This window comes from Sturnus vulgaris, chromosome 12 (assembly GCF_052056855.1).
Source record: "Sturnus vulgaris isolate bStuVul1 chromosome 12, bStuVul1.hap1, whole genome shotgun sequence".
Taxonomy (NCBI): Eukaryota; Metazoa; Chordata; class Aves; order Passeriformes; family Sturnidae; genus Sturnus; species Sturnus vulgaris.
The window spans coordinates 19,073,636-19,101,300 of record NC_142254.1 but is presented as its reverse complement, the minus strand read 5'-3'; the positions used below and the strand labels follow the sequence as shown (position 1 = coordinate 19,101,300).

General features: G+C 48.3%; 2 protein-coding genes across 4 annotated transcripts; one reads left to right on the top strand and one right to left on the bottom strand.

Moving 5' to 3' along the window:
* Positions 1-2,335: 2,335 nt before the first annotated feature.
* Positions 2,336-17,850, bottom strand: MTHFSD (methenyltetrahydrofolate synthetase domain containing). 3 transcript variants are annotated; one of them, XM_014874530.2, is made up of 7 exons: positions 17,686-17,850; positions 17,143-17,256; positions 16,263-16,376; positions 14,455-14,545; positions 13,581-13,693; positions 13,244-13,369; positions 2,336-5,667 (listed from the first exon to the last, which is right to left on the bottom strand). In XM_014874530.2, the coding sequence occupies exons 1-7, from the start codon at positions 17,848-17,850 to the stop codon at positions 5,164-5,166; spliced, it is 1,227 nt and encodes a 408-aa protein (XP_014730016.2). In that variant the 3' UTR covers positions 2,336-5,163. The 3 variants fall into 3 exon arrangements, with proteins under 3 accessions (XP_014730016.2, XP_014730015.2, XP_088028214.1); XM_014874529.2 differs by lacking the exon at positions 17,143-17,256 and adding an exon at positions 16,988-17,101; XM_088172088.1 differs by lacking the exon at positions 17,143-17,256 and having other exon boundaries at positions 17,686-17,837.
* A 5,499-nt stretch (positions 17,851-23,349) lies between these two features.
* FOXC2 (forkhead box C2) lies at positions 23,350-26,301 on the top strand. The gene has a single exon (XM_014874440.2). It carries the CDS (start codon positions 23,875-23,877, stop codon positions 25,348-25,350), a length of 1,476 nt encoding a protein of 491 aa, XP_014729926.1. The 5' UTR covers positions 23,350-23,874; the 3' UTR covers positions 25,351-26,301.
* The last annotated feature ends 1,364 nt before the right edge of the window (positions 26,302-27,665 follow it).

The following is a 27,665-nucleotide window of genomic DNA, read 5'->3' as shown; positions in this document are numbered from 1 at the left end:
CTCCAGTCTATCAGGAGCCATCTCTGCCTTCCCATCTGTAAAATGTGGATGTTCCTGGGGCCACGGCAGAGATGGACCAGAGATAGATCCATATCCTGAACTCATTTCTCCCAGGCACTTCAGTGGGATGCCCAGCCCAGAACAATGGCAGGATACACGACCCTAAACATTTCTTCAGGGCTTTGAAAGATGAAAAGCAGGGACTTTGCTACCTATGTCAGAGGAGGGGCAGGGAAACGTTCCATGATGTTTATAGCAGCCATCACGGACATTGCACATGGAAACATGGGAAATGCTGCCCTTTTCTGGGAGGGAGATAATCTTTAAGAGATGGCAACCAGGAAATCAAAGTATTTGGTACACAACAGCCTCCCAAGCAGGGGGGTTTGCCCAAGGAACGTGGCCACGGCCACAGATGTTTCCTCCAGAGCCAGAAGTGCTGTGAGGGGCTGTTCCTTCGGAGGAACCGGAACGAGAGAAATCCCTGCACACGCTTTTCCTCCCCCTCCTCATCCCCGTGGAGAAAAAACACAGCCCCAGCGCTGGATTTTTCAATGGAAACATTCCCCTAAAAGCCGTTCGTTTCTCCCTTTGGAGCAGTAGAAGATGATGAAATTAAAAAAAAAGCATACAGAAAAAAAAAGAGGCATGACTTGGAGACAGCGTTTAACCATCCCTTTCCTGCCTTTTTTTTATTGGGATAATGGGATAAAGCCTCTGTCCTTGCAGGCTGCTTGCTGGGAGGGAATCAGGGAGATGCTGGAGGGCTGGATGTGGACCTGGATGTGAGATCCAGGAAAAAAAGTCTTGATGGTGAGAGATTTTTTTTCTCTCCTTTTTCCTTCCCTGGAAACAAACAGTCTCTGACTCTTGTAACTCAGAGCTTACCCAGCAACCCAGCTTGTTTACTGTTGTCTTTGGTGGCTTGAAGCTGTGTGGCCTTGTCCCTGTTCCAGGAAATGCATGGACACGGCTGGCTGAAGGAAAACCCTCATGCCTGTGCAGTTTTGGGGGTGGCACGGAGCCACCTCGCCCTCATTGTTAGCAGATTCCAGCCTTGCCTCGCTGCTCTGTGCCACACACCACGCTGGCACCGATGGCCTCCAAAAAAAACCCCTCCAAAAATCACCTTGTTCTCCATGGTGGAGCTGGTGGAGGCTGCATCCATCCCATGCTGATTTTCCTTCTGCATTTCTCTCACAAATGAGGGTAGGGAGAAAGGGAGGATGGTCCTGGGAAGGTCACGTCCCTCATGGGACACCTTGGTGGTCACTGCTGATCCCAAACCCTCCCAGCTGCAGGGGTTCATTCCAGACTCCCCAAAAAGAGGGGAGAGCAGCAACAACAGCTCAACAACAGCATCCCAAATGTCTGTGCCATGAAAGGAGCTGGAAAGAATGTGCCCAACCACATGACAGGCGAGGACATCGGGCTGTGCAGAGAATAGAGAGCCCTCAGTCTGAATTACTGGGAACAAAGTTGGCTCAGGAAAGCATTTCCCATTGTACTGCTGAACGTTCCTTCTCATCACACAGCTCTGCTGCTGCACCCAGGGCTGTGCTAGGGATCACTTCACTCCCTATTCAAAGCAGAGTAGAGATTTATCAGCAGCATTTCAGACTTTTCTGCACTGCTTTGACACTGTTGATGATTTTCTGAGGAGTCTTAAGCAGTAAAACCGGGCCAGGACCCACCTGAGATGAGGCACATTTTGTATCTTTGTGCACAGGTCACAGCTACAGCAGGTACAGAAGGAGGAATTATGACTTGAGCAAGTATTGTGCTCCTTCAAAGCTGTTAATTCAGTCAGAGAATATTTCAGGGTATGGATTTTATGGTTTGATTGTTGGTATCTTGCATAGCCTTGGTCTGGGCCAATATAAAATATAAGCAGGCTTCAACTCCTTGAGATTTCTTATGAGATCAGAACCCAAGGATTCAATAAAATCTCTTGCATTTCAGAGTTTTGTGGACTTACAGAAATCCCTCCTGACTTTGCTCTAAGTGATGCCTTCCTGAGCATGCAGAGAGCCTGGAACAATAGCCCTGCCCCATTCACTTTTTCTACACAATCTGCTGTTTCCTTTAGGGTCATCCCACAAGAGAAAATCCACATCATACAGCTGGAGACACCAGAAGGCCACGCAGGGCTGTGCCTTGGCCACTCCAGTGTTTAATTAATTTAATTTAATTCAGCAGTAGTTTGGCACTGAAATGTCTTTTAGCTGGAGAGGAGCAGCCCCAAGAGCCCCATCCCTGCCCCTGCTTCCCAGACTCTCCAAGGTAGAACTGCACTGATTTCAGAGAGGGATTTATTCATTGAGATAGCAGGACCTCAAAGACCTTGACATTTATTAATAATCTGGATCAAAAATACAAGGATCACTGCAGCATTTTTCCAGTCCATTCAAAATGCCAATAAGCTTAAGCTTACAGTAATTATTTTTCTTCTTAACTGCAGTTGATAGAATCATAAAAGTTAAAAAAGAGCTCCAGGATCATCAAATCCAATCTGTGACCCATCTTTACCTTGCCAGCAGCCCAGAGCACTGAGTGCCATGTCCAGTTTTTCCTGGGACACCTCCACCACCTCCCTGGGCACTCCCCTTCCAATTCCTGACAACCCTTTGCATAAAGAAATTCCTCCTGATTTCATATTTGCATACCCCTGGTTAGCATCTCCTCACAGCATGGTTTAGAGTTTAACTCTGGATATTGGGTAAATCAAGTGAAATGTGGCCTTGAAACACATGACAGAAAGAAGTGACAGGTTGGAAAGAGCCAAGATTTTGGACACTGCTCACCTGTGGGCTTCACCCAGAACCTCAATTGCAAACAGAAAAACATCCAGATGTTTGTCCAAACAAAACTGGCCCCTGGCTGCAGGCTGGACTGACAGGAAAGCAAGCAAAGTTACCACATTTACAGAACACATAAACACATCTGCACTGAAACTTCAGATGGGAAGAAAGGAAAGAAGGTAGAGGGTGTGATTCCCACAAATATGACCAGAAAAGGGTGGTTCCACCTGAAATGCAACAGGGGAAGTTTGAGATGATGGAAGTTTTCATTGGCAGAGTCACTGGCTTTTAATTGCTAAGGTCACCTGGACATCTTCAGCTGAAAAAGAAATATCCCAGAGTCAAAAGAACAGCAAATGATCCCATTACTCAATTTGCCATCATTTGGAAGAGGCAGGCAGGGTTGGATAATTATTTTTTTGCTTTTCTTTCCTCTGCTTTGGAAGCTGATGATGCAGGGAGTGTGTTTGGGTAGTAACACAACCCTGACTCTCAGCCTTGAATGCACAAGCCCTGAAATGAGACCCAGAGGGTTGTGCAGTGCTTGTCTGAATTTGGACTCAGTGATACTGGAAATCATTTGGAGCTGTACAAGGAATGGAACCACTGATTTTTTCCAGATCCTTTGCTGACTTAACAAGAAGTTCACAGAATGACAGAATGGTTTGGGTTGGAAGGGATTGCAAAGATCATCTTGTTCCAACCCCTGTGCTGTGAACAAGGACACCTTCCACTGTCCCAGGCTGCTCCAAACTCTGTCCAGCCTGGCCTTGGGACACTTCCAGAGATCCAGGGACAGCCACAGCTGCTCTGGGCACCCTGTGCCAGGGCCTCAGCACCCTCCCAGGGAAGGATTTCTCCCTAATATCCCATCTCTGAAGCCATTCCCCCCTGTCCAATGTCTCTCTCCATCGAGAGGAGGAGTCACTTCCATTTGGAAAGCCACAATGGGCTCAGCCCTAAGCCTTCCTTCCTCCAGGCTGAACAATCCCAATTCTCTCTCCCAGCAGAGCTGCTCCATCCCTCTGCTCCTCCTGGTGCCTCCTCTGGACTCTGCCCAACAGCTCCATGTCCTTCCTGTGCTGGGATCCCAGGGCTGGATGCAGCTCCAAAGCTTTCCTTGAGCCCTTCCCTACATAGCCACATGATGAGAACTTTTTATACAATACTGAATAAATGTCTGACCCTCCAGGCATAATAATCTGCTTAAAATATACCTAACAGTACTCCCTGGCTAAAAAAAAAAAGTTTCCAACTCTTACTTTTAAAAAAAAAAAAAATCCATTTAGATGCTTATTTTGACTATGTGCCCAGCATCACTGGCAAAAGTGCTTCTGTTTAGAAAGGATGGCTGGGTCAAAATTCAACTTGTTTTTCAGGAATAGGAAACCCAAGGGGGAAAAAAAAAGGGAATAAGAGCCATAGCAGATAAGTCATTATTGGCCATTACACCATCAGGGATGGGGACAAAGGCACAGAGGCTTTGCACAATCTCCAGCAAATTCCCAAAGAACTCCATGCCAGACTAAGCACCAACAAGTTCTGACCATGGTGTGCCTGCTTTCCACAACAACAATAATAATAAAATAGTAATAATAGTAATAACAATAATGTTATTTCACAGAGGCAAAGGAATCATATCCCATTATAAGACACAATCAGGAAAAGCAGCTATTTTATAATTATCTGATCCATCAGAAAGGCAGTTCTGGGGGAAAAGAGAAAATTGGGATTTGCTTTCCTCTGAAAAAAAAGAAATTTAAGGTTTACCAAGGGCTGGTTTAGCAAAAAGCTCAGAAAAGGGTTCCCATCTTTCCCACCTGATGTTTCCAGCTCTTACTAGAACTAAGGCAGTGTTTCCACAGCCATTCTTCAAGGCACAAAACAGACAATCTCTCTCTCTCTCTGGCCATTTTAATAAAAAATTAATTTAAAACTCCCAACAGACAAAAAGCATTTTTTAATAAACAAAATTGTTTCCCCTAGGACAGATTTCCTGCTGTTGGCTTTTACCCTCACAGGTATAAAGAGGCAGGTCTAACCTTAAATGACTGACTGGAACCACCTTGCTGCAGGTGCCAAGGAGCAGGGTTTTAAGCCAGGCTTAACAAAAACACCAAATAGCACCAAAACCAGTGTGGGTACTTTGTGGACAATTGTTTCTAGAGAAATGGCTCCTCTGTCACCTGTGGGGACAAACCTTTGCATGTCCAAGTGCAGGAGTCAGGAAAGTTTGTGTAGAAATTTGGTTTTGTTAAACCTGAGGGTTACTAAAAAGCTTAAAACTTCAGGTTGACTTCTCACAAAACAATGAAAACACCTTTTTTTGTTGTTGTTTTTTTTTTTTTTTCCTCCTCCATACTCATTTGTGACTACTGATTTCTCCTTGCCTTTTGTTCCTCTGGTTCTTGGCCAGCTCTGCTCTCAGAGCATTGCCCCCAAGGCTCAGGCCCTGCAATGAGGACACAGCTCTGTCTGCAGTTTCTGGATCCCTGTAATCCAGGAAAGCTCTGTGCTGTGCTCCCTGCCAGCTCAGTCGAACGGGAGTCACCTGCAATTCCCTCAGAGCACTTTTCAGCTCGCTCACTCTCAGGCTGCCAGGAAGGTTCCCCACATACACAGTGGTAATTGTGTCACATCCCTCCAATTTGGGATTTACAGGATCACTTTCCACATGGGGTTGTCCCACTGGAGCAGCCCATGGTTGGGTATTTGCAGCCATCACCTTCTTGTTTGAAATTGCTGCTCTGTTGGTGTTTGCCAAGGCTGGATGTTCATCTTGGAGGGTGACATCCTTGCCAGCCTGCTTCTCCCTGCTTCGAAGTGTCTTTAGGATGGGGATTTTTCCCAGCATCTCAGAGCTGACCTAAAAAGGAGGAAGATGGATAGAATTATAAAAGGATTCCTTGCCTTCCAGAAAAAGATGATGAGCATCAGTGCTCATCTGTGCCATAAAAAGAGAGGAACCTTATTATCCTGCTGCCACGCAGAGTGCCAGAGCATTCCAAATGTTCTTAATTGCTGGCCTGATTGGGAAGTCTCTCCCTAAATACACACTGCAGGACAAAAATAAACATTAGTGACTCTTGAAGTGAGCAGCACAACGTGGATCCAGCAGGCAAATCCCAACCAAAGTCAGGACTATTCCAATGTGACTTTTATTTATCTCAGTGCTTTCAGATTTGCGTTTTCCTTGACCTCTGTGCTTGCTTTGACTGCTCCTGCCCTGGCAGAACCCATCCCAATCCCCTGCCCTGGCACAATCCATCCCAATCCACCAGACACTTCCATTCTGCAGAGCTCCTGGTGCTCTTTTCCCCCAGAACAGGATATCCCGTGGGCTGGGTCACACAATGGTGGAAGCTGCAGTGGGAGCGTGCCTTGGAGCAGGGCTCCTATGGATGTGGGCCCAGCTGGAGGCACATCCCCTGCTTGGGGCACATCCCCTGCTTGGGGCACATCCCCTCTGTGCCATCTGACCTCCCACACCACCCACAGCTCCTCAGATGCCACACGGATCTGCTGGGCTGGGGCAGGGAACAGAAGAGCTCGGACACTGCACTTCACACTGTGAGCCTGTTACTCCTTCCATCCATCCTTCCTTCCATCCATGCCCTATTCCCAAAAAGCTTTTCTGGAAGGGCTCTTCCTCTCAACAGCTGAACCCCATCCGTGTGAGGCATGAGATGCCCCAGGCTGCACTCAGACACTGGCAGGAAATGCAGTGGTTCCCCAGCTAATGTGGTCGAGCTCTTGGCTTGCACACTGTGCTTGGAAGGAGGAGGAATTCCTGCTTGGCTGCTGGACAAGTCCAACATCCATCAACACCAGATCCAATGCTGAAATTTAGGGAGCAAAACAGCCTGGGGAAGCAATGCCTGAGCTAGCAGAGACCCAGGCTAGTAGCCCAGAATGTGAGTGGGCCACTCTGGCAGGGCAGCACACTCAGCAGGCTGGACTGGAGCAGCACCAGTACATCCCAGGCAGCACACGCCTGCAGATGTCCCAGCTCAGACCTCACTCATCCCAGAGCCTCTGAATTCCTGCTCCTACAGTTACAGTCACAGCCAGTCTGGATCTGCACAACATCAAGCTCAGCTTTCTGGGGACAGGAGCCCAGCTCTGAAGTGACTCGAGGAAAAGCCAAGCCAGGGCAGGGGCAATGTCAGGATGAGGTGACAGGAAAGTCACTCAACAGAATTCTCTTAATGCTTCCAGGGCTCATCTTCTGAAGAGCAAGCAAGAAGGTTTTATTTCAGGCTAGAACTAAATAAAAATACTACTTCCATAAAGCCTGTGCTAGTTCTGCTAACACAACATCAAACAGCAAGGACTTGCTCTGGGGACTTGCTCCAGGAGCCTCCACGCTCAGAAAGGTGCAGATCATTTTCAGATTTTACAAAGTTATTACTCTGTGGATTCTGGGGCTGATTTGTTTTTCTCAGCCAAGAATTCCAAGTGCTGTGTTTGACAGCAAACTCCCCTTCCCCGAGTGATAGATACAACATCAAACCAAGGGCTGAAGGATCTCACTTTGTTTGTCCTGGCCAACAATTAAGAACATTTGTTGTCCTCTGTCAAATTTTGATGTGAAATGTAAGCTCTATGCTAATTAAACCAAACAGGAAAAACATTTTTCTGCTCTCATGCAACCAATCACTCCTGGCCCCAAAGCACAACCTCAACCTCTTCCCAAGAACAGTTCCTTTCATCCTGAAATTAAACTCAGTTGCCAAGGCATGGCTTGGGTGTTTGGTTAGAAAGGGAAATGCTACCAAGGGCAAACCCTCAGGGTTTTGGAGATTAGGGCAATCAGAGATGGGCACTGAGAGGATAAACTCTGGAATTCCCAGGCTTTCAAGGACGATCCAAGGGCAGGATTCAGATAATCCAGGGAACAGCACAATCTTGAAGAGACTTCCACCAGGCATCTCCTCTCCCTAAGCAGATTTTGGCCTCAGACTGCAACTCTTGGAGCTACTGTTTCAGGCTCCTGGTAAGCTCAGGGAGATGCAGTGACAACAGCAGTTATGTTTTAGGAGGAATTTCTGCACAGAAAGGGGGATTAGACATTGGAATTACTGCCCAGGGAGGTGGTGGAATCCTCATCCCCGGAGGTGTTTAAGGAAAGACAGGACATGGCACTCAGTTGCCTGGTCTGGGATCAGTCACAGGTTAGACTTGATGATTTGGGGTTTTTTTTCAACCTCAATGATTCTGGGATTTTTGTAAGGGCTATGAACTATTTTCTTTTAAGTTCTGATCAAACACCACCATGAAGTGATTCTGCAATTCCCTTAAAATCCAGCCCTGTGCAGACACAACAGAAACAAATCTTCAGAGTATCAAAGCAACAAAGACAGCTGCTTTAGGACTTGTATGTTTTTGTATTAGCAAAGATTTGTAAAAAACATTAGACAAGTCCTGGCACTGTCAGCTGACACTCTCCTGTCACAAGAGGCACAGAGGACTCACCTTAAGGGCTTTTTTTTCTGGGATCTAGGTTGACATTTCAGCTGGCTCAAACCTAAACCCTTCCTTATTTTCTCCCACTTTAATGCCACAGAAAGGCAGAAACTTGATTTGGGGTTTCAATTCAACAAACAAATCCATTGGGTTTTTGGGGGTGAGAACTAAAAGGGCAAAGGGGGCAGCGGGTGGCAGGGCAGAGGAAAAAGCTTGTTCTGCTCTGTTGCAAAAGAGCAAACAAAAGAACCCTGTGGTAGTACAATGTGTTGCTAATTACAATCATGCAAAAAGTTCCTTTTGTCCTGTGAGCTGTGGAGGATTGCAAGGATTTATTTCCATGTGGAGAGAGGCCAAAGATATTCCTCCTCTCTTTCAAACAAGCTGCACACTTCTGGGTGCTGTGCTGGCTGCTCAGTCCTCCCCAGCCTTGCTTATCCCTGTCCCTACCGACTGCTTTAGGCTAAGCCAGAATTTAAGGGACGTTCCAGCCCAAGTCTGGTTGACCCAGCTATGTGAACATCAGCAAACCCAGCACTGGAAGCTTCCCCCATTGCTCTAAAACCAAAGCCAAACCATTTACTGATGTTTTTAAACTTTGGATTGAGTGTTGGGATTTAGCTTTGGTAGCGAAACCAACGCTGAAGAAGTTTCCTATTATCCCTTGAGCACCAATTCCCAGACCAATTCCACACTTCAGCCCTCTGGGGTTGGCCAACAGAAGTGTTTGTGGGTCTCTGCCACAAATTCTGAAGCGATTTGGGTTAAAAATAACTCCACCAATGGCAATTAATCATTTAATAATCCTGCCTACTCCCTGCCATGGCTGGGAGAGCCTTGGGGAGAGAGGACAGCAGGCTGGATAAATTCTTCTGGCACACAATTACTGGGAAAGGAGCTGAGGAGGAAAACGTGGCCCCTTTCTGACAGAAACCTGAGGAAAAAAGTCCTGGATGCTGAGTGCCAACACAAATCTCCCAGCACTTCACCGCAGCATCCATTGCTAGGAGACCTGGTTTGATCCCGAAATGTGGTGGCAGATGGAGTCCTGCACCATCCCTGCTGGAACACCAGGGCTCTCCTCAGCCCCTGCTCCCACACAGCTCTGAGCAGAGCCACTTTCAACATTGTGCTGGGGAGGATGAAGGATGTGTTTGTCCTCTGTCAGAGTGAGTAATGCTGACCCCTGAGCCAGCCCAGGCCAAGGCAAACAGCACTGAGAATTCCCTGGAAGCAATCCTGGAGTGAGGAGACAGGGAAGGGCAGATGGGATTGGATTGGATGGGATGGGATTGGAAGCTGTCCTTATCCTGCTATTTCATTCTGCTTCACACAGCTCCTCATCTCACTGACACAGCAACACCTGCATCTTGTGACACCCCACCTGGAATCCCATACTCAGCTCTGGTGTCCCCAGCATCAGAAAAAATATGGAATGTTGGATCAATCCAGAGGAGGCCATGAAGTTGGTAGGAGCACTGGGACACCTCCCCTGTGGGGACAGGCTGAGGAAGCTGGATCTGTTCAGCCTGGAGACATCCCAGCACCTTCCAGCATCTGACTGGGCTACAAGGAAGCTGGAGAGGTGACAGGACAAGGGAAATGGCCTCAAAATGGAAGAGGGGAAAATTCAGTTTAGATATAGTGAAGGAATTCTTCCCTGTGAGGGTGGAGAGGCCCTGGCACAGGGTGCCCAGAGAAGCTGTGGCTGCCCCTGGATCCCTGAAAGTGCCCAAGGCCAGGCTGGATGAGACTTGGAGCAACCTGGGACAGTGGAAGGTGTGCAGGGGCTCAGAATAAGATTCTCTTTAAAATCCCTTCCAACCCAAAGCATTCCATGATTTTAAGATGGAGACTGATCCACCAGCTCTTCCAAACAGGTGGGCAGAAGATGTGTGCAAGGTTCATCTCTGCCCATCCTCAGAGGGCTCTGACCCCAGATTGTTCAGGATTCCCAGGACAGACCCCACTTTTCACTCTGTGTCCTCGTGTCCAGGAGCTCTGAGCAAACAGGAATGTGTGGCACAGACAAGGCCAGCACAGCTGAATATTTTATCTTTCATTTGCACAAAATGTCCAAATATGTGCACACGAGCCAAGGGCATGTTTCTGGGAGCTGGCAGTGCCTGGAGCCTGCTGGTGTCCCTCAGGAGAAGCCACACTTGGAATCCACCCGTGCCAGCTGCAGTCTGGGGACTCTGCACAGAGTGGGGACTTTGCAAAGGTGTTGAGATGTGTGACCACGTGTGGAAGTATTCCCTGTTCCCACTAGCCCAAAAAACATCCCAAAAAGTCTTGGCTACACTCACTGCAATTTCCTAAAGGGTTTGCCAGCTTGGATGGGTGCATTTTTTCAGCTTTCCAAATATTGTATCACAGCTCCAAATCAAAGCTGTTTGTTGTCAGAGGGTTTCCATCTCTGCCACTGGGATTCCCCCCCCCCAGCTCATTTATTTCAGGAAAATTCTTTTCCTACTGCTACAAAATTCTCAGCAAAAGAATTATTTCAAAACCAGAAGGAAATGCTTGCTAAAATATAGTGATTTTTCCACCAACTACTCTCATTTCCCTCTTCATGAACCCAAATATTTTAATTTGTCTGTACAGTTTCAATTCAAAATAAGCACAGCACAAATAACTTGATAATTGGGACAAATATAATAGCCAGTGCTCCAGATAAAGATCACAGTTACCCATAGAAAATATTAAATAAGAAAGCAAGTAGCTTCATGAATTTAGAGTTCCCAGAAACAATGGGTTGGATTTTCAAGACAGATGAAGCCAAATAATTCTCTACTGACATCCAAGTAAAGTTTTCCAGAGTGCTCAGCTCTCAGCAGCTCTTGCTGCCCTCCAGTAACTCAAACTCATGTCCCAAAACTCTGACCTCAGAGGCACAAAACTTCCACAAACACCCCCCAGCACTGTGGATTTAGAAGTGTTTCTAGAGTGCTTGATAATGATTCTTTGGTATTGATGATATTGTGGCTCTTCTTTGAAAGTCTTTAAGCAGCACAAAACACACAAGAGCACTCCAGGAAAACGCAGCACCTCCTTCAGCATGGAAATGGAGCCAGGGATTTGTGAGCACCTCCTTCCCTCTGCAACTGCAAACCCAGAGTGGGCATTACTGGCAGCACATCCTTCCAGCAATCCTTAGCTGTAATCCCATATTTGCAAACACCTGGATTTCAAACTCCTAAACATTGTGCTGGCCTGATCCAGCCCTGCTTCCCAAGGATCAACTTTTCTTTACAATCTATTTTCCACCTCACAGGTCTTCACAATGAAGTTAAGCTACTCTCTGTTGACAAAACCCCGTGGTTAGAAGTGGATGATTTATTTACTCACTGCCTCTTGGTTCATTTAGTTTTGCTCTGAGGAACAGGAATGCACCAGCAAAGCCAGGATTTGAAGGAGAAAAGGCTGGAGAGAAAATGATGGAGAAGCAGCCAGGAAAATCCAAAGGACAAACACTTAAATAGCCCCTATCAAATGCTGCCATTTTCACATCCTGGTGATTAACCAGACCTCCCACCTCCAAAACCCCTCTGCAAGAGCTGAACATCCAGGTACCACCACAGGCACAAACAAAATAAATGTCACTCATTTCCCCGGGGAATAATGGCAATTTCTTCTTCATATGGACACTACACTTGGTTTTGCTCCATAAAAGACAGAAAAGTGATGATCCTCCCTTCTCTGCCTGGTCTTCTCCAATATTCTTATTTAATCCACACTTCTTGAGGTGTTAAATCAGCACACAAATATTCAAATAAAGAGTCAATCTGCGCTCCATTCTCAGTGAAAGCTGCAGAAAATGCAGTTTTTGCTAAAGGCACAGAAAAAGAAATAAAGAAGAGTCAGCAAGGCCACTTACTGAGAAGTCTGACACCAAGGCAGACAAACTGATCAAAAGTATGTTGGCAAGATGGATTGAGCACAAGGGCCAGGCCTTCAACACAATTACATTCAATAATATCCTAAAAAAAATTACAATTCAAAAATAATTAAATGGAAAAAATGCACTAGGACAGACAGAGCTGTTATTTATTTATTTATAACCTCAAATCCTCAACCACAGGCAGGGCAAAATGCTCTCCCCACCACTAGAATAAAAATAGTCCTGGCTAGAATTTGTTTGTTGTAGATACATTACCTAAAGAAATTTAACTCTTTTTGCTGGTTGGCAAATTTTAAACCACAACTTTTGATTTTCCTGGGAGTATTCCCTTGAAATTCCTCAGTTTCTGCAAGATGTGGGTGCACAATTCCTCATTTCAGCATTCCTGCTGGACTCACTCATGCAGGATTGTGTCTGCTCCCTAACTGGATGATTTTACAAATGAAAATCCAATGACAAAGTTTTCCCAGCAGGAATCTCCAGTAAAACAATTCACTCAAGGCTTTTCTGAAACAATTTGGGAAGCTGACGAAGTTTCAGATACTGGGCAGGGGGAAAAGGCCAAATCCATATTAGAGGAGCTACCAATAAATAAAGGTTCATGTTTGAAGTTGCTGTTCTTCTACCTGAAAACGAGCTCCAGCAGCAAATTTATCCTTGGAAAGTGAATCCACTATAGAAACAGGAATGTTCCACCAGCAGCTGGTGCTTTCCTTTCCCAACCAGAGCAGCACAGACTTCTGCCCACCAGTTCCAACCCCCTGGGACACCTCCCACTATCCCAGATTGCCCCAAGCCCATCCAGCCTGGCCTTGGACACTTCCAGGGATGGGGCAGCCACCTCAGATGTAGGGAAATATCTCCTCCTCACCATTACCCCTTAAACCCCACTGCACACAGATGCTGCTGTTTTTTCATCTGACAAACACATCTGCTCTTTTCCCAAGTATTTCTAATTTTAAAAAATCGTTTATATATAAAAATGGGGGGGGGGTTAGCAGCAGGTTATTGGTACCAGTAAGCCACCAGCTGCAAAGGTTTAAGATTTAACTTGAATTAAGATGGGACTTGCCTTGTGCCACATTATTCCCTGAGGTTTAGGTCGTTTGCAATTAGTCTGGATAGTCCTTGTTGGAGTGAGGATGAAATCCACAGTTAAATCATGATCATCCAGCAGCTCCTCTGCTATGTCCAGCACCTACAAGGCAGAGATTTGGTTAAATAGCTAAAAACAAATTTCCTAAAACTGTGCCCCATTCCTGATGTCTTGTCACATGAAAATCCATCAAAGACAATGGGAATAAAGATGCCAAACCAGCATCATTCCATGTCTCCTCTCCAGACAGAGCAGGAAATGTCCCAGAGCTCTCCCTCTGCTGGAGAGGGGATATTTGAACATCTGAACTCACCTGGCAGTCGTGCACGATGGTAACCACAGGTGTGTCCTCCTGCACTGCACCCATGGACACCATCATTGCATATTCCATGTCTGCATAACCCTCTCCTTTGCCAATTCTCCAGCCTAAAGCACAGAAAAGCAGGAAAAAAAAAAAACCAAATAGCAGAGTGGAAAGTTGTTGTTAAAATCATGTAATTAACTCAGCAGTCTGCAAGTTGTAACTCTGGAAAAAATCAGATCAGCATCTCTCACAGAGTGCAACTTTCCTTGAAATCAGCACTGAAATGAAACAAAACATCAGTTTCAATGACTACTAAAAGACCCTAGAAACTTCCCATTCAGAATAAACAAATTTAATGCAGTCAACACAGCAGTTTATTTAGCAATTGTATTTAGAACCTTCTATTTATGTCCAACACAGGTTAATGTGGGTGAAGAGGAGTCTGGGTCACACACAAAAACTGTGTTATTTTAGGCAAGGGATAAAGTCAGTGGAAAATTTTTCAGCACCAGCAGATTTCCAAAACACTAGAAAATGCAAAATCTGATCCCCAAATAGGTACTGAATCAGCAAGTCTAACACATCAGCCTGTGTGAGCAGAGCAGATCTCTGACCTGGCAGCCTGCTTGGATTCCTTTAAAACACAAATAATTGCTTGCCTCAAGAGTTTTCCTGAAAGCCAAACCATCTCTGAGCCCTGTGCTGTGTGCCCAGTGCATCCTGGAGCATGGCTGCTTCCTGCTGGGACAGGGAGCAGGGATTTGTCACACACAGAGGCAGAACCCAAGACCACAACTCAGCTCCAAGGATAAATCTGTCTCTGCCACGTGGTGTGGCCTTCCTGACATTCATTAGGACCTTTCTGCTGGAAGTTTTTCCTTACCTTTTTCAGAGACAGCCACGGATCCCACAATAACCAAATCCACTTGTGCTTTCCCATCCAGCCCCACAGGCACGCTGTAATCTTTTACACCCTGCAGGAAAAAAAAAAAAAAAAAAAAAAGGAGCATTTGAGGTTTGCAGAGTACACAGTCTTCCAAGCACTGAGGCAAAAATCCAGGATATTTTGATAAATCCAAGTAACTCCCCACGTTTCCAAGGGTCTCTTCCATGTTTAGCCAAGCTGTACATGTCTGGGAAGTTATCCCCCAGGGAATCCTAGAATAGATTCCCTACTACAGTGACAAGAATTTTGGCACACTGCAAGGAAAGCTGAGGGAGGTGGGCACTTTTAGAAGCAAGGTTATTTATTTAGGATCCAAACCTGATATTTTGAAACACTTTTTTGGAAATCTGGTCCCAAAAATGAGGACAAGTGACACTTCCTATTTACACTTCCCTACTCTACTAAAAACTTGAGGAATACCAGAGCACTACAAATGCTTCAATTAATTCTGAAATACAAATCACAAAGTTAATTTAGACACAGACTGCTACAGCACAAAGAAATCTGAAGTTACACAAAGTGATGCAATTATTTTTTTCTTGCCCTCTCTCCCTGCTCATCCCCACCCACTCCTCTTCAATCTGTTCTCATCTTAATGAAAATTCTCTCCAGATTGCAGAAATTATGTTTACTTGGGTTTTTAAATATCAGAGGCTCAGAACTATTAAAAATACATCTTGTGATTCAATCACTGCCAATATATGTGTACAGCACACTGCAAATGCTCCTAACACCAACTCAACTCGGTGCTAATCATAAATTAACAATATTAAAATCACAATAAAGAGCCCAACATTTTCTGTGAGGAGCACAAACCCCAAGAATTCAGCAATTTGTGGCTGACTATCAGCACTAATGCCCACCAGGCACTTCCCAGCAGTGTGGTAAGGATTGTTTGCACAGTGCTTTGTAAACACAAACTGCCAACAGCATTTCTTCATTAGTGGGCTGGGGGAAAAACCAGACACAGGGTGGTAAGAGCCCAGATCAGACAGCAGGCCAAGAGAAAGGTCTCTTTCAAAAGTGCTCTTCAGCCCTGAACAGCTTAATTAGTTAATGACTCCAATAGAACTTCCAACAAAGAAAGTCACTACTAATTACCAGCCATTTACAACCTCAGTTGTTTATGGGGTTGGGCACAACTTTATTGCCTTTAGCAGGAGATAAAGGAGGAAATAAATCCATATAGTAACCTCTTCATGCTGTACCAGTTGGGTTTTCAAGGCAAATAAAGAGGGATATAAAACCTGCCAGGGTTCTCCGGCCAGAGCTTTCAGCTGTACAGTGAGATTGTAACGCGAGAGGGCAGCAAGAGACCACGCTGCAAAATCAAACCTCACCACGTGTCCGGGCCTCACTGCACGCAAATGCCACAATTCACGGTGCTTTGGATGTTGTATTTAAAAAAAACCCTCATCTTTTCTATCTGCTAACACCTAAGAGCACTAAAATATTCTCCGGAGGATTCAGCAGCTCAAAAGTGCAGAATGTAGGAGCGTGAAGAAAGATCCAACTCGCCTCAAGTCGCTCATGATTTTCCAAAAAACACTCAGAAGTATCAATTCTGTCCAGTTAAGACTAAATCTTCTCCCGATTTCAATATTATCCATGGCAGTTTTGTACACAAACCCAGGAATAACATCCTAACAGGAAGATATTTCAGGTTTTCCAGCTTCTAGCTGGTTCATCCTAACCCCACACTGTCCCAGAATTTACCTGAGCCCTCCCTCATCCCTCGTTCTCACCTGAGACGTGGCACATCTTCTCAGGATCTCCTTGGTTGCACCTGGAGGGGGAACAATCCTATTGAACAGTCCAGTCCTCAGACGTGGTGTGGGAACAAGCAAAGTCTTCCTTGCCTAGGGAACCACAGAAAGGTTCATGATACATTGGAGAAATATTTTTATTGTCATACAGTAAAAACTACGTGGGCAAATATTTAATTTGTTGTGTTGTGTTTGCAAGATTAATTTCCTCCATTGCAGAAAAATTCCCTAAAAAAGGTTATTGAAGAAAGAAAAGCTAAGACATACATTTGAAAATATTTGGGGACATACCTTTAAGCACATCCCCTTCTTTAAAATGATGTCTCTAGATAGGTTTATAAAAGATAATAATTTTAAACTGAAAGAGAGCAGGGTTAGATTGGATATTAGTGAGAAATTCCTCCCTGTGAGGGTGGGCAGGCCCTGGCACAGGGTGCCCAGAGCAGCTGTGGCTGCCCCTGGATCCCTGGAAATGCCCAAGGCCAGGCTGGACACTGGGGCTTGGAGCAGGCTGGGACAGTGGAAGGTGTCCCTGCCCATGGGACAAAATCAAGTCCCTTCCAACCTAAACCATTCCATGACACCTACTGACTCCCAAATGAGCTGCACATAAAAACTGTTGAAGATGCAGTGCCAGGTGTTGCTGAGGTGCTGCCAGGCTCTGCCGTCCCCTCCCAGCTCCTCCTCGGGGGTGCCAAGGTTACCTGCAGAGCCGCCAGCCGGGCACCTTCCAGAGGTTTGTCAGGATCCACCTTCACCTCCCGCGCTCTGCTGAACACATCCAGCCCCCTGAGAGAGCAGCAGGCCTGCAGAGAGCCCTGCCACAGGGAGGGAGCCAAGAGGAGATATCTGCACTTACTTCCAGCGTTAGGAAACGGGCGTTCCTCTGGGGAGCATCGGGGTTTATTTTTACTGTACAGGCAGCCTGGAACGCCTGCAAGCCCAGGAGCCTGGTGGCAGCATGGGAGGCGCCCTGTTTGCATAAAATATCAGCGGATCACCCAGGAGCTCACAGCACGGATGGGCAATTCAGAACCTGTCACCCTCCAGAGAGGCTGATTTCCGCAGATTTTTAATTGAGGGGCTGATAATCTTTTGTTAATCCCTGGGAATGGCCAGGTTGGACAGCGTTTGAATCAACCTGGGATAATGGAAGGTGTTCCTGCTTAGTGAGCTTTAAGTTCCCTTCCAATTCAAACCATTCTGGGTCTGGGTAATTGACACGGTGGTTTTGCTTTCTTTCCTTTGAGAGCTGCGAGGCGCTGGCCCAGGGAGCTGGGGGGGAAACTGGGGATAACTGGGGGGGAACTGGGGACAACTGGGGGTCCCTCCCGGGCCGGGCCCGAGGCGGGGAGGGAAGGAGCAGCAGGAGGAGGCGGCCCAGCGCCGGCAGCCGCCGTACCTTGAAGTTGGGGATGCGGCCGCGCACGGGCCGCGGGAATTCGGCCAGCCCGGAGGCCTCCAGGTGCTCCCACACCTTCTCCCGGATGTCCCACTTGGAGGAGGCCCCTGACGGGAGCGGCCGGCCCGGGCCCGCCATCACCGCCCGCCGTGACGTCACCGCCATCACCGCCTTAACCCGCCCGCCGTGACGTCACCGCCATCCCCTCCCGCATTCCCGCTCTCTCTACGCCGCGCCGTGACGTCACCGCCGCCCCGCCCATCACTCTCTCCTCGCCCATGACGTCACCACCACGCCCACCCCCCCATGCCCGCCCCTCCGAGTAGTGATGTCTCAATCACTAGACCACGCCCCTATTACGTCACACAGAGGGGGCGGTGCCCCAGGGTTGGCCGCGCCCCCTCCGGCGCGCGCGCGGCGGCTACGGCGGCGCTGAGGGCTCAAAAGGCCTCGAAGGCGAAGTTGGGGGGAGCGGGGTAAGGGATGGTCGCTCAGGGCCCGCTTTACTTCTGGAATTAAGCATAAAAAAAGCGGTGCTGGCGCATTAATGTGAGATTTCCGCCCGCATTATACAAATACCACGGGCCTTCCATCACGTCTTATGGCTGGGGTAAAAACCCACCCCGCTTTTTGTAAAATAATCCTTCACATTAATTACTTTTCCATGAAAAATTGGCTGATGGTGAATAAAACAATACCCAGTCTCTACGTGGGCTCCCCAGTCTGCCGGCTTCCCGAAAGTTCACTTCTTGCTCGCCTTTAATTGGATAATAAATGATTTGTTTTTGCATGATTTATTATTTATAGAATTAGTGTATTCTACTAAAACCACCCCAAGAAGAAGGAGGACATCGAGAATCCCGACATTCCTGAGCGGAGTGGGATGGAGGGGTCATGGGAACAATGAAACAGCGAAGGTTTATTTTAAAGTGTGGCGGGAAGGGGGGGAAATGTCTTCAGAGTTTGTGCTTGGTTTGGATGCTGTGGATCCAAGAGCTGTGGCTGTGCCAACCTAAAGAAGCAGAACAAATTGGGATGCTCCTCTCTGAGCAGTTGCAGATGGAGCTGGGAAGATGAAAATTCTTTTTTTCTGAGGAGTTTTTTTCTCCGTAAAGACCAAGACTCTGACGAGTTCAGTTCCCCCTCCGGCTCTGAGCGATTCCCAAATTTGGATTAATATCCTCATCGAATCACGATAAATGCTGTGATGAGGCTTCACCTTTTCACTTGGAGACATCCAAAAAAATAAAATTTGGAGCTCTGGTGCTGCGATGGGGCTTGGGAAGAGCCTTTCCTTGGCTCGGAATGCTGCTGGAACCAGTGGGAATCCTTCCAGGCACAGCAGACCACCCATGTGGAGCTGGGCCGAGGTGTTTGAAGCTCATTCCTGCACTTCCTACTCACGGAAAACTCATGGAAAACTCATGGAAAACTGGAAAACTCCTGGGGATTCTGCTGTCCCTGCAGGGAGTTGGGGATCAGGCCTTGAGGGAGCAATTTTTGGGGTTGGGAGTGCCAGCACTGCCTGGCCACTGTCACCCAATGTCCCCACCCCAGCTGGGATTCACTCCCACCCCAGGGAAGGGAAAGCGAGGGAGGGACAGCAGTGCTGGTAATTAATCCATCAATAATCAAGAGCTGAGATCCTTCTAGACCACCTACATCTCCCTCCAAGCACACTCAGCAAAGCTGTTCTTTGTGAGGATTTGATTCCAGAAAAGAGGGCCCAAGCTGCTTTCTACAAATCAGGCTAGTTTGTCTTAAAAAATTTACGAGTTTACTGATAGGTGGCAACTCTTCCTGATGGTTCAATTCTCTGGTTTGTCTCCACAGGGCTGAAATCTGCTTCAAATTCCTTTTGCAGGGTCTTTTCTGTCGCTGCAGCCTGGAGCAGCTCATAGGGATGCCACAGGAAAACTTCTTTTCTTTGGGAAGCAGACAAGGCTACCACATCTTTATAAATTAAATCAATCTTTGGATGTGCCAGAATTAGCTCTAAAATTCATTTTTACCAAGCTGAATAAAATATTTCAGTGGAAGAGGCTAAAAAAGGATCTGGGATTTTGAAGAAAACAAAATGTAGCTCTCCCTTGTGAAAACACCTAAATAAAGGGAGGGACAGATGAATCAGTTCAATCCAAACCCTGGGAAAAATGCAGAAAGCAACTCCTTGTGCTGCAGGAATCATTCCTTGGAACTGCAGGCTGAACATGCCTGGGCAGCCACGAAAATCAACCAAAATGCACCCAAAAAGGGGCTTTAATCCAGCCATAATCCTCTGCTTGTGGTTCAATAGTGAAAACTTTAAAAAGGCTACAAATTTTAAAGGGAAGCATTTCTAATGATGGTTTCAATAATGAAAGGAGTGTGGATTTCCATGTGTGAATAAAGAGTGTGTGAGTGAATTTTTGTGTTTATGAAATAACCCAGTGAAGGAGGCACCTTAAGGCAGGTGGGGCTGGCCCGGGCTGTCCTGTTTGAGCCCAGCAATGTCTGGAAAATTGGGATGGACCAGCTCCCCACAGCCAGAGGTTCCTTTCCTCTCCAGTGCAGGTGCAAAACCAGGAGAAATTAATGAGCATCAATGGGTCTTGGCTGGACGGACCTTCCTTCTCTTCCTTCCTTCTCTTCCTTCCTTCCTTCCTTCCTTCCTTCCTTCCTTCCTTCCTTCCTTCCTTCCTTCCTTCCTTCCTTCCTTCCTTCCTTCCTTCCTTCCTTCCTTCCTTCCTTCCTTCCTTCCTTCCTTCCTTCCTTCCTTCCTTCCTTCCTTCCTTCCTTCCTTCCTTCCTTCCTTCCTTCCTTCCTTCCTTCCTTCCTTCCTTCCTTCCTTCCTTCCTTCCTTCCTTCCTTCCTTCCTTCCTTCCTTCCTTCCTTCCTTCCTTCCTTCCTTCCTTCCTTCCTTCCTTCCTTCCTTCCTTCCTTCCTTCCTTCCTTCCTTCCTTCTCCCTCTGCCCATTTATTTTCTCCACTCATCCTCTCTCTTTTGTTTCCATCTCCATCCTCTCTCCCTCACTTCTCCCTCTGTCCTCTTTTCCTGCTCAGTCTCTCGTTGTCCCCATCTCTATCCCCATCCCTGTCCTTCTGTCCCCAGCCCTGTCCCTGTGTCCTTGTCCCCGGGCGGTGCCGGGGAGCGCTGCAGTCCCCGCGGTGTCCCCTGGGGGGCGACACACGCCGCGCGGAGCCCCCGCCGGCAGGTGAGACCGGAGCGGCCCCGGGAACGGCCCGGGAATAACACCGGGAACGACACCGGGAACAGCCCGGGAATAACACCGGGAACGGTCCAGGAGCGACACCGGGAATGGCCCGGGAGCGACACCGGGAACGGCCCGGGAATAACGACACAGGGATCGGCTCAGGAACGGCCCCAGGAATAACACCGGGAACGGCCCGGGAATGGCCACGGAGCGGCCCCAGGAGCAGCCCGGGAACGCCACCGGGAACGGCCCCGGAGCGTCACCGGGAGCGGTCCCGGGAGCGGCCCCCGGGGTGCCCCGAGCGCTGCGAAAGCTCCGCTGCCGCTCCGGTAAAGGCTGCGAGAAGAAAAGCCGGCGGTTTAGCCGGAGAACCGGGAGACGGGAGCTCCGCGGGGGGAATCCCGCATTTCCAAGCTCTCCTCCTCGAAGGGGCTCCTATCCCCGAGTTCCCCCCCCCGTATTTTTCATAATGCTGATTTTTTTCTTTTTTTTTCTTCAAGCCATTCGAATTTTGGGCTTTTCCGAGCCCGCTGGTTCAGTCTCTGCTCGGTGCCCAGCTGCAGCAAGCAAAGAACTTTTGCTGCTTCTGGGGATTCTGTAGAAATTCAGCTCGGTAAAGTTTTCAGCCGAGGAGAGGTAAGATTCCATAATGGATATTTCTCCAGGCTTCTAGGAAGGGACAGCACGGGCACACCGCAGGAGTGGCTTTGCTCAAGCTCTGCATTTAAATTTTTCTGCATTTTATAAACTTATATCGTTAAAGAAATCCCGTGTGCTTGTGTACGCTAAGACGCTGCCCAAGTTGTTACGAGAAATGTGATTTATTTGAAAACCGAACATAAAAGTGTAAAGTCGTTCTCAAATTATTCCAGAAAGAAATAAAAGTTTTCTCTTATGGTCATACATTTACATGAAAAGTATCAGCTTATCTAGCTGAATTCACTACTTGTTTTCCCAAATAAAATAACCCCGGACATGTACTTGGTGGACGAAACCCTCCCCGAACATTCAAAATTATTTCCGTCAAAATCAAATAACAATTTCGAAGCGCCCGGAGAAACTTCCAAATGAATTTTTCCATCGCAGATCAATTTTAACCATCCCTCCTTGTAGAGGAGCTGCCTCATAATTTAATTTTTTTCCCTCCCATCAGTTATCGCATAAAATCGTTTCCTTTCTTATTAAGAAAATCTCCGGTAATTAACAGCCCCGCCGGGTTCCCACGGCCGGAGCCGACTGCGGTCTCGTCCTCACCGCCCCGGCTGCGAGCGGGAAAAGGGACTCTCGATCCCACAGCCAGCCAAAATCCCAGCCCGACTTTGGGGGAAAAAAAATATCTTTGTTTAAAGCCTTACGAAACCACACAAATTGCAAGGAGGGCAAGGCAAAATTACAGTGTAAGAAACCCAAAAATCACCGCTCAGGAATCGGAGCAGCAGCAGCCAGGCTCGGGGGAGGCGGCGGGAAGGAGCGCGGCCGAAGTGACAGCAAATTCATTTCGACCTTATCTCGCTCTTTTCGGGCTCGAATCGATTTTGCAGCGCTATTTTTGATTATAATTATATTCTGATTTACTTTTTTTTTTTTTTTTTTTTCCTGCGGAGCGGGGAAAATCGCTGGTTTCCCACCTCGGCTCCTTCGCCCTGCACATCCACGCTTCCCTCGGGTGGAACAGAACAATTCGCAGCAACACTTGAGTTTACACTTGGTCACCATGCGTCTCTAATTGTCCCACTCTGATTGCCTCTAATGAACTCATTAGGGAGAAGGCAGAGGGGCGGATTTCACAGGCACAAGAAAATCCACCTCAACGCCCGGAACGAAAAGAAAAAAAAATAGACCCTTAAATGCGCTGTTTTTTGTTGGTTCTGCTGGGTTTTTTCTATAATAATAAAATATCCCCGAACTCCCCCAAAGCGGCAGAGCTCTGAACCCGCAGCGACGGCGCCAGCGGGGCCGAGGCGCGGTATCCCCGCCAGCGGGGCGAGCACCCAGCGGCCTCTCCCGAGGAATTCCGCTGAAATATATTTTAAAAATATATTTAAAAACGGCAACGCAGGACCTGCCGGGCACACTGACACCGGCGCCACCAGCGCGGTGTCACCTCTCCCACCGTCCCCGGCAGCAACCTGCCTGCAAAAATACGCTCAAAACCTCGGCTGTTAGGCGCGGGGCGGATAGCGGGCAGATCCCCCCGGCTGTTTTTTGGGGGCTGCTTTTTGGGGCCGAATGGTTCCAATCCCGTGCGGAGGGGGCTTGGGGTGCCCGGAGCGGGGCTCGGCTCGGCCCGGCCCGGCCCGGGAGCGCGCGGGGACCGCCCGCCAGCGCCGCCGCGTCCCGCGCTCCCATTGGCTGCGGCCGCGGCGCCGAGCGCTGCCATTGGCTGGCGGGCGCGGCGGGGGGCGGGGCCAGCGGGGAGTAAAAGCGCGGCGGCGGCGCGGGGCGAGTTTTGAAGCTGCGCAGCGCGGCCGGGAGGGAGCTCGGCGGCTCCCGCACCCCTCCGGGGGCTCCGGAACGTTTCGGGCCGTTGTTGTGACAAGGACTGGGTTTTCCGCAAGGCTGCTTTTTCTTCTTTTTATTTTTAATTTTTTTTTCTTTTTTTTTTTTAATTCTTCGGTTTTGTTTTTGGTTTGCTTTTTTTTTTCCTTTTTTTTTTTAATTCCCTTTTTCCTGCGAGAAAAGCCCCCCCCATCCCAGCCCGGCTGCCCGCAGCAGTGTTCGCCGCGGGCCGTAGGCGTGTGTACCAGAATCACAGTCATACAGAGGGAGGGAGAGGCCGCCAGAGACCACCCTGCCCCCGGCGACCCGGAGGATGCCGCTGCGGTGCCGCTGCTAGAGGACACGCTGGGATTTAGCTCGGCTCCGAGACTCTCTCTCTCTCTCTCTCGCTCTCTCCCTCTCTCCCTTCTCCGCGGAGGGGTCCCGGACGGGGGTGAGGCCCTTCCACCGTCCTCCTCTTCCTCCTCGCCTCCCCGGCCGCGGGAAGCCCCTCTCCATGATGCAGGCTCGCTACTCCGTCTCGGACCCCAACGCTTTGGGAGTGGTGCCGTATTTAAGCGAGCAGAACTACTACCGGGCTGCCGGGACGTACGGCGGCATGGGCAACCCCATGAGCGTCTATTCGGGCCACGCCGAGCAGTACGCGGCGGGCATGGGGCGCTCCTACGGCCCCTACCACCCGCACCAGCCCACCGCCCCCAAGGACCTGGTGAAGCCACCTTACAGCTACATCGCCCTCATCACCATGGCCATCCAGAACGCGCCCGACAAGAAGATCACTCTCAATGGGATTTACCAGTTCATCATGGACCGCTTCCCTTTCTACCGAGAGAACAAGCAGGGCTGGCAGAACAGCATCCGCCACAACCTCTCGCTCAACGAGTGCTTCGTCAAAGTGCCCCGCGACGACAAGAAGCCGGGCAAGGGCAGCTACTGGACCCTGGACCCCGACTCCTACAACATGTTCGAGAACGGCAGCTTCCTGCGCCGCCGGAGACGCTTCAAGAAGAAGGATGTCTCCAAGGAGAAAGAGGAGGCCCGGGAACGGCTGCTGAAGGAGCAGCCCAAGCCCCCCGGGCTGCCCGGCGCCGACCTCCCCAAGGAAGCCTCCTCCTCCTCTTCCTCTTCCTCCGCCTCGGCGCCGGCCTCCGAGAAGAAGGTGGTGATCAAGAGCGAGACGGCGTCTCCCGAGCTGCCCGTGATCACCAAGGTGGAGACGCTGAGCCCGGCCAGCGGCGGAGCCCTGCGGGACAGCCCCCGCAGCGCCGCCTCGCCCCCCGCCGCCGCCTCGCCGGACGCGTCCCTGCCCGAGCATCACCCCGCCGGTAACGGGCTGCCGGGCTTCAGCGTGGAGAGCATCATGACCCTGCGGACTTCCCCCGCGGGGGACCTGAGCCCGGTGAGTGCCGCCGCCTCGGGCAGGACGGGCGGCGGGCTAGCGCTGGGCTACCCCGCGGGGCAGCCGTCGGGCTACAGCGCGGCGTGCAGCCAGGCGCTGGACACTAGTGGGAGCTACCACTGCAGCATGCGGGCTATGAGCCTCTACAGCGGCGACAGGCCGGCCCACATGTGCGCTCCGCTGGAGGACGGGCTGGCCGAGCATCCCACCGGCGCCCCGTCGCCCCTGGGCACGCTGAGCTTGCCCGCCGGGCAGGACGGAGCGCTGGGCACCGGGCATCCCCACGGAGGAGGCGGTGGTGGCGGAGGGGCGGCGGGGGGACAGCCGGCGGCTTCTTGGTACCTCAACCACGGCGCTGAGCTGAGCCACCTGCCCGGGCACACCTTCGGCTCTCAGCAGCAGACTTTTCCCAACGTGCGGGAAATGTTCACGTCGCACCGGCTGGGGATGGAGAGCGCGGCGCTGAGCGAGCACCAGGTGAGCAGCAACTCCGCCTGTCAGATCCCCTACAGATCCGCGCCCTCCCTATATCGCCACGCCGCCCCCTACTCCTACGACTGCACTAAGTACTGAGTAGCCGCCATCCCCCCGTTTAGGCCCGTTAAAAAAAAAAAAAAAATTATTAGTAGTAATAATTATTAAAAAAAAAGATCGTGAGAAATAAACCCACACCAATAAAAATACATCCAAGCTGCCCCGTGGTGGACGTTGCGGCCACAATTTTGAAGTTGGAAGTTTTCACTTCAAAGCGAAATTCGTAAGTTTGAAGAGCCTAAAAAACCCCTTTTATGGGCCTCCTTAAATTCCGGACAAGTATATTTTACTTGAAAAAAGGGGGATGTCTCATTTGAAAAAGAAAAAAAAAGCATTTAAAAAAAAGAAAGAAAATAAAAAGGTTAAAAAAATTATATATATATATGTCTATCTAAAAGTGGCAAATTTTATATGCTAAAGTATAGGGGGTTTCAGAAAAATAAGTTATGGACCAATATCACAACGACCATTTATACGTTTTAAAAGGAAAAAAAAATTTATAAATATATATATAAATATATGTCCTGGGTATTTTTTGAGTTCTCTGTTGTGCTGTAAAAAATATGTGGATTTCTAATCAGGCTGATTTTCAGAGCCATTAATATAATATTTAAAGTTGAGTTCACTGGATTATTTTTGTCTCGCCCAACGGTTCCTAACTTCCAAATTAATGACAAGTGATTTCTTCTTCTTCTGTGTACAATTATGCAATAGATTTTCTTTCGTTTTAGAGCTGTTCTTTTCGCAAGACGAGGAAATAATTTATTTTTTGCTGGTGGATTTTTTTTTTTTTAAGGGAAAAAAATAGACAAAGTATCTGATACTTTTTTATTATTATTTACGACGTGTGATGTTTTGTATAATAGATTTCACCTTTACCATTCCTAAGGACTATTTGCTTTAACCTGCTTCAAAGTTCGTTTGTCTTATGTGGTCCTAATTGTTGTACTTACCTTAAAATAAATCCATGCTGGTTTTTTTCTGCTCCAAGTCTTCTCTGTGTCTAATCTGGGGGTTTTTTACAGATTTTTTTTTTTTTTCTCTCCCTTCACCTTTCCTTCACGCCCAAAACGTGGCAGAGGTTGTTTTTAAAACAAAGTGGTTTTCCTGAGGGTTTCTTTCTTGGAGAAAAAGTTAAATTCACGTGAAGAGCTGGAATTGTACAACTGGGGAGGGGAAGAAAGGAAAACACCGCGGGGCTGAGCCCCTTCAATCCCGAATCCCTAAAATTTCAGGAGTTTTCCCAGGCCTCTGATGGGGAAAAAGAGGGGAAAATACCAGGAGGAGCAGGGAGGGGAATTTCTGCTCCTCTCGGCCCGGCCAAGCGCGGCCCTTGCACGGGGCTCGGTGTCTCCCCGCCCGGAGTCGCCTCTTTCTAAAAAACAACCCCCCCCCCCCCCAAAAAAAAAAAATCCATTTTATTTATTTATTTGGTTTTCTTGAAAGGGATCCCGATAGCCTGGGAGTGAGAGCGATCATTTCAACCCGGCCTCGCTGCGGAGTCTTAGGAAGGTGGAAAGTTCACTCGAGAATCATTTCAGTTGTGGAATCCTCTCTTGTTTGAAGAATTGGCTGATTTTAATTTTCCCTTCATCTGTTTAAGCTCCTGTTCTCAAGGCCGGGCACTGCCAGATATTCTGGCTTTTCCCAAATCATCTTTTAACCTGTTCAAACGGCTTTAATCCAGGGCAAGACGCTGGATTTAACAATCCTGAAAGCCTGGGAATGCCGGCAAAGCCTAAAGCAGAGTTTAGGAGGTTTCTGGAACTTTGCAAACCCAGCTGTCCGGAGCCAGGCTCCTTTCCCAGCTGTAAAATCACATCTACCCAGCATTTCCAGGGGATAAATCCCAACCGTGCCCCCATCCCACCTCTCGCAGCCCCCCAGTGCTCCTCAAAGCCCTTTTTTTTTGGGTTCGGGAGGGGTTATACCCACGTCAGGCTGTTGAAATCGATGATCTAAATTGGTTTTGACCGGTTAAATTTCGCCTGCGCTTGAAAGCTGGCAAAAAGCACTGAAAGTCTCGATTTAAATGAGAAAAAAATGTCTGAGCCTCACTTGATCTGTATTTTAAGGAACATTCTTGAAAAAAAAAAACAAAAAACCTCCCTGCCGTTTTTCCTGGCTTTCAGAGGGTGCTTTTTAATTTAATTTTATATTTTATTCTTTTCTTGTTTTTTTTTTTTCATGAAATAAAAGTCAAAGTGCAGTCTTAATAAGAGAAAATACAGAGTTTTAAAAAAGCAAAAAATAGGGAAATGAAGGGAGTAAAATGGTGAAAAAGAAAATGAATAGAGGGAAAAGAGGGGGGGTGAAATACGAATTGGGAAAGAATTATTCCCCAGCCCAGGCCT

Coding starts and splice junctions, on each gene's coding strand:
- MTHFSD (XM_014874530.2), bottom strand. CDS start 17,850: ATGGCGGTGACGTCACGGCGGGCGGTGATGGCGGGCCCGGGCCGGCCG. Junction 17,257..17,685: donor GCCGCATCCCCAACTTCAAG/GTACGGCGGCTG, acceptor TTATGCAAACAG/GGCGCCTCCCATGCTGCCAC. Junction 13,694..14,454: donor CGTGGCTGTCTCTGAAAAAG/GTAAGGAAAAAC, acceptor TCTGTGCTTTAG/GCTGGAGAATTGGCAAAGGA.
- FOXC2 (XM_014874440.2), top strand. CDS start 23,875: ATGATGCAGGCTCGCTACTCCGTCTCGGACCCCAACGCTTTGGGAGTG.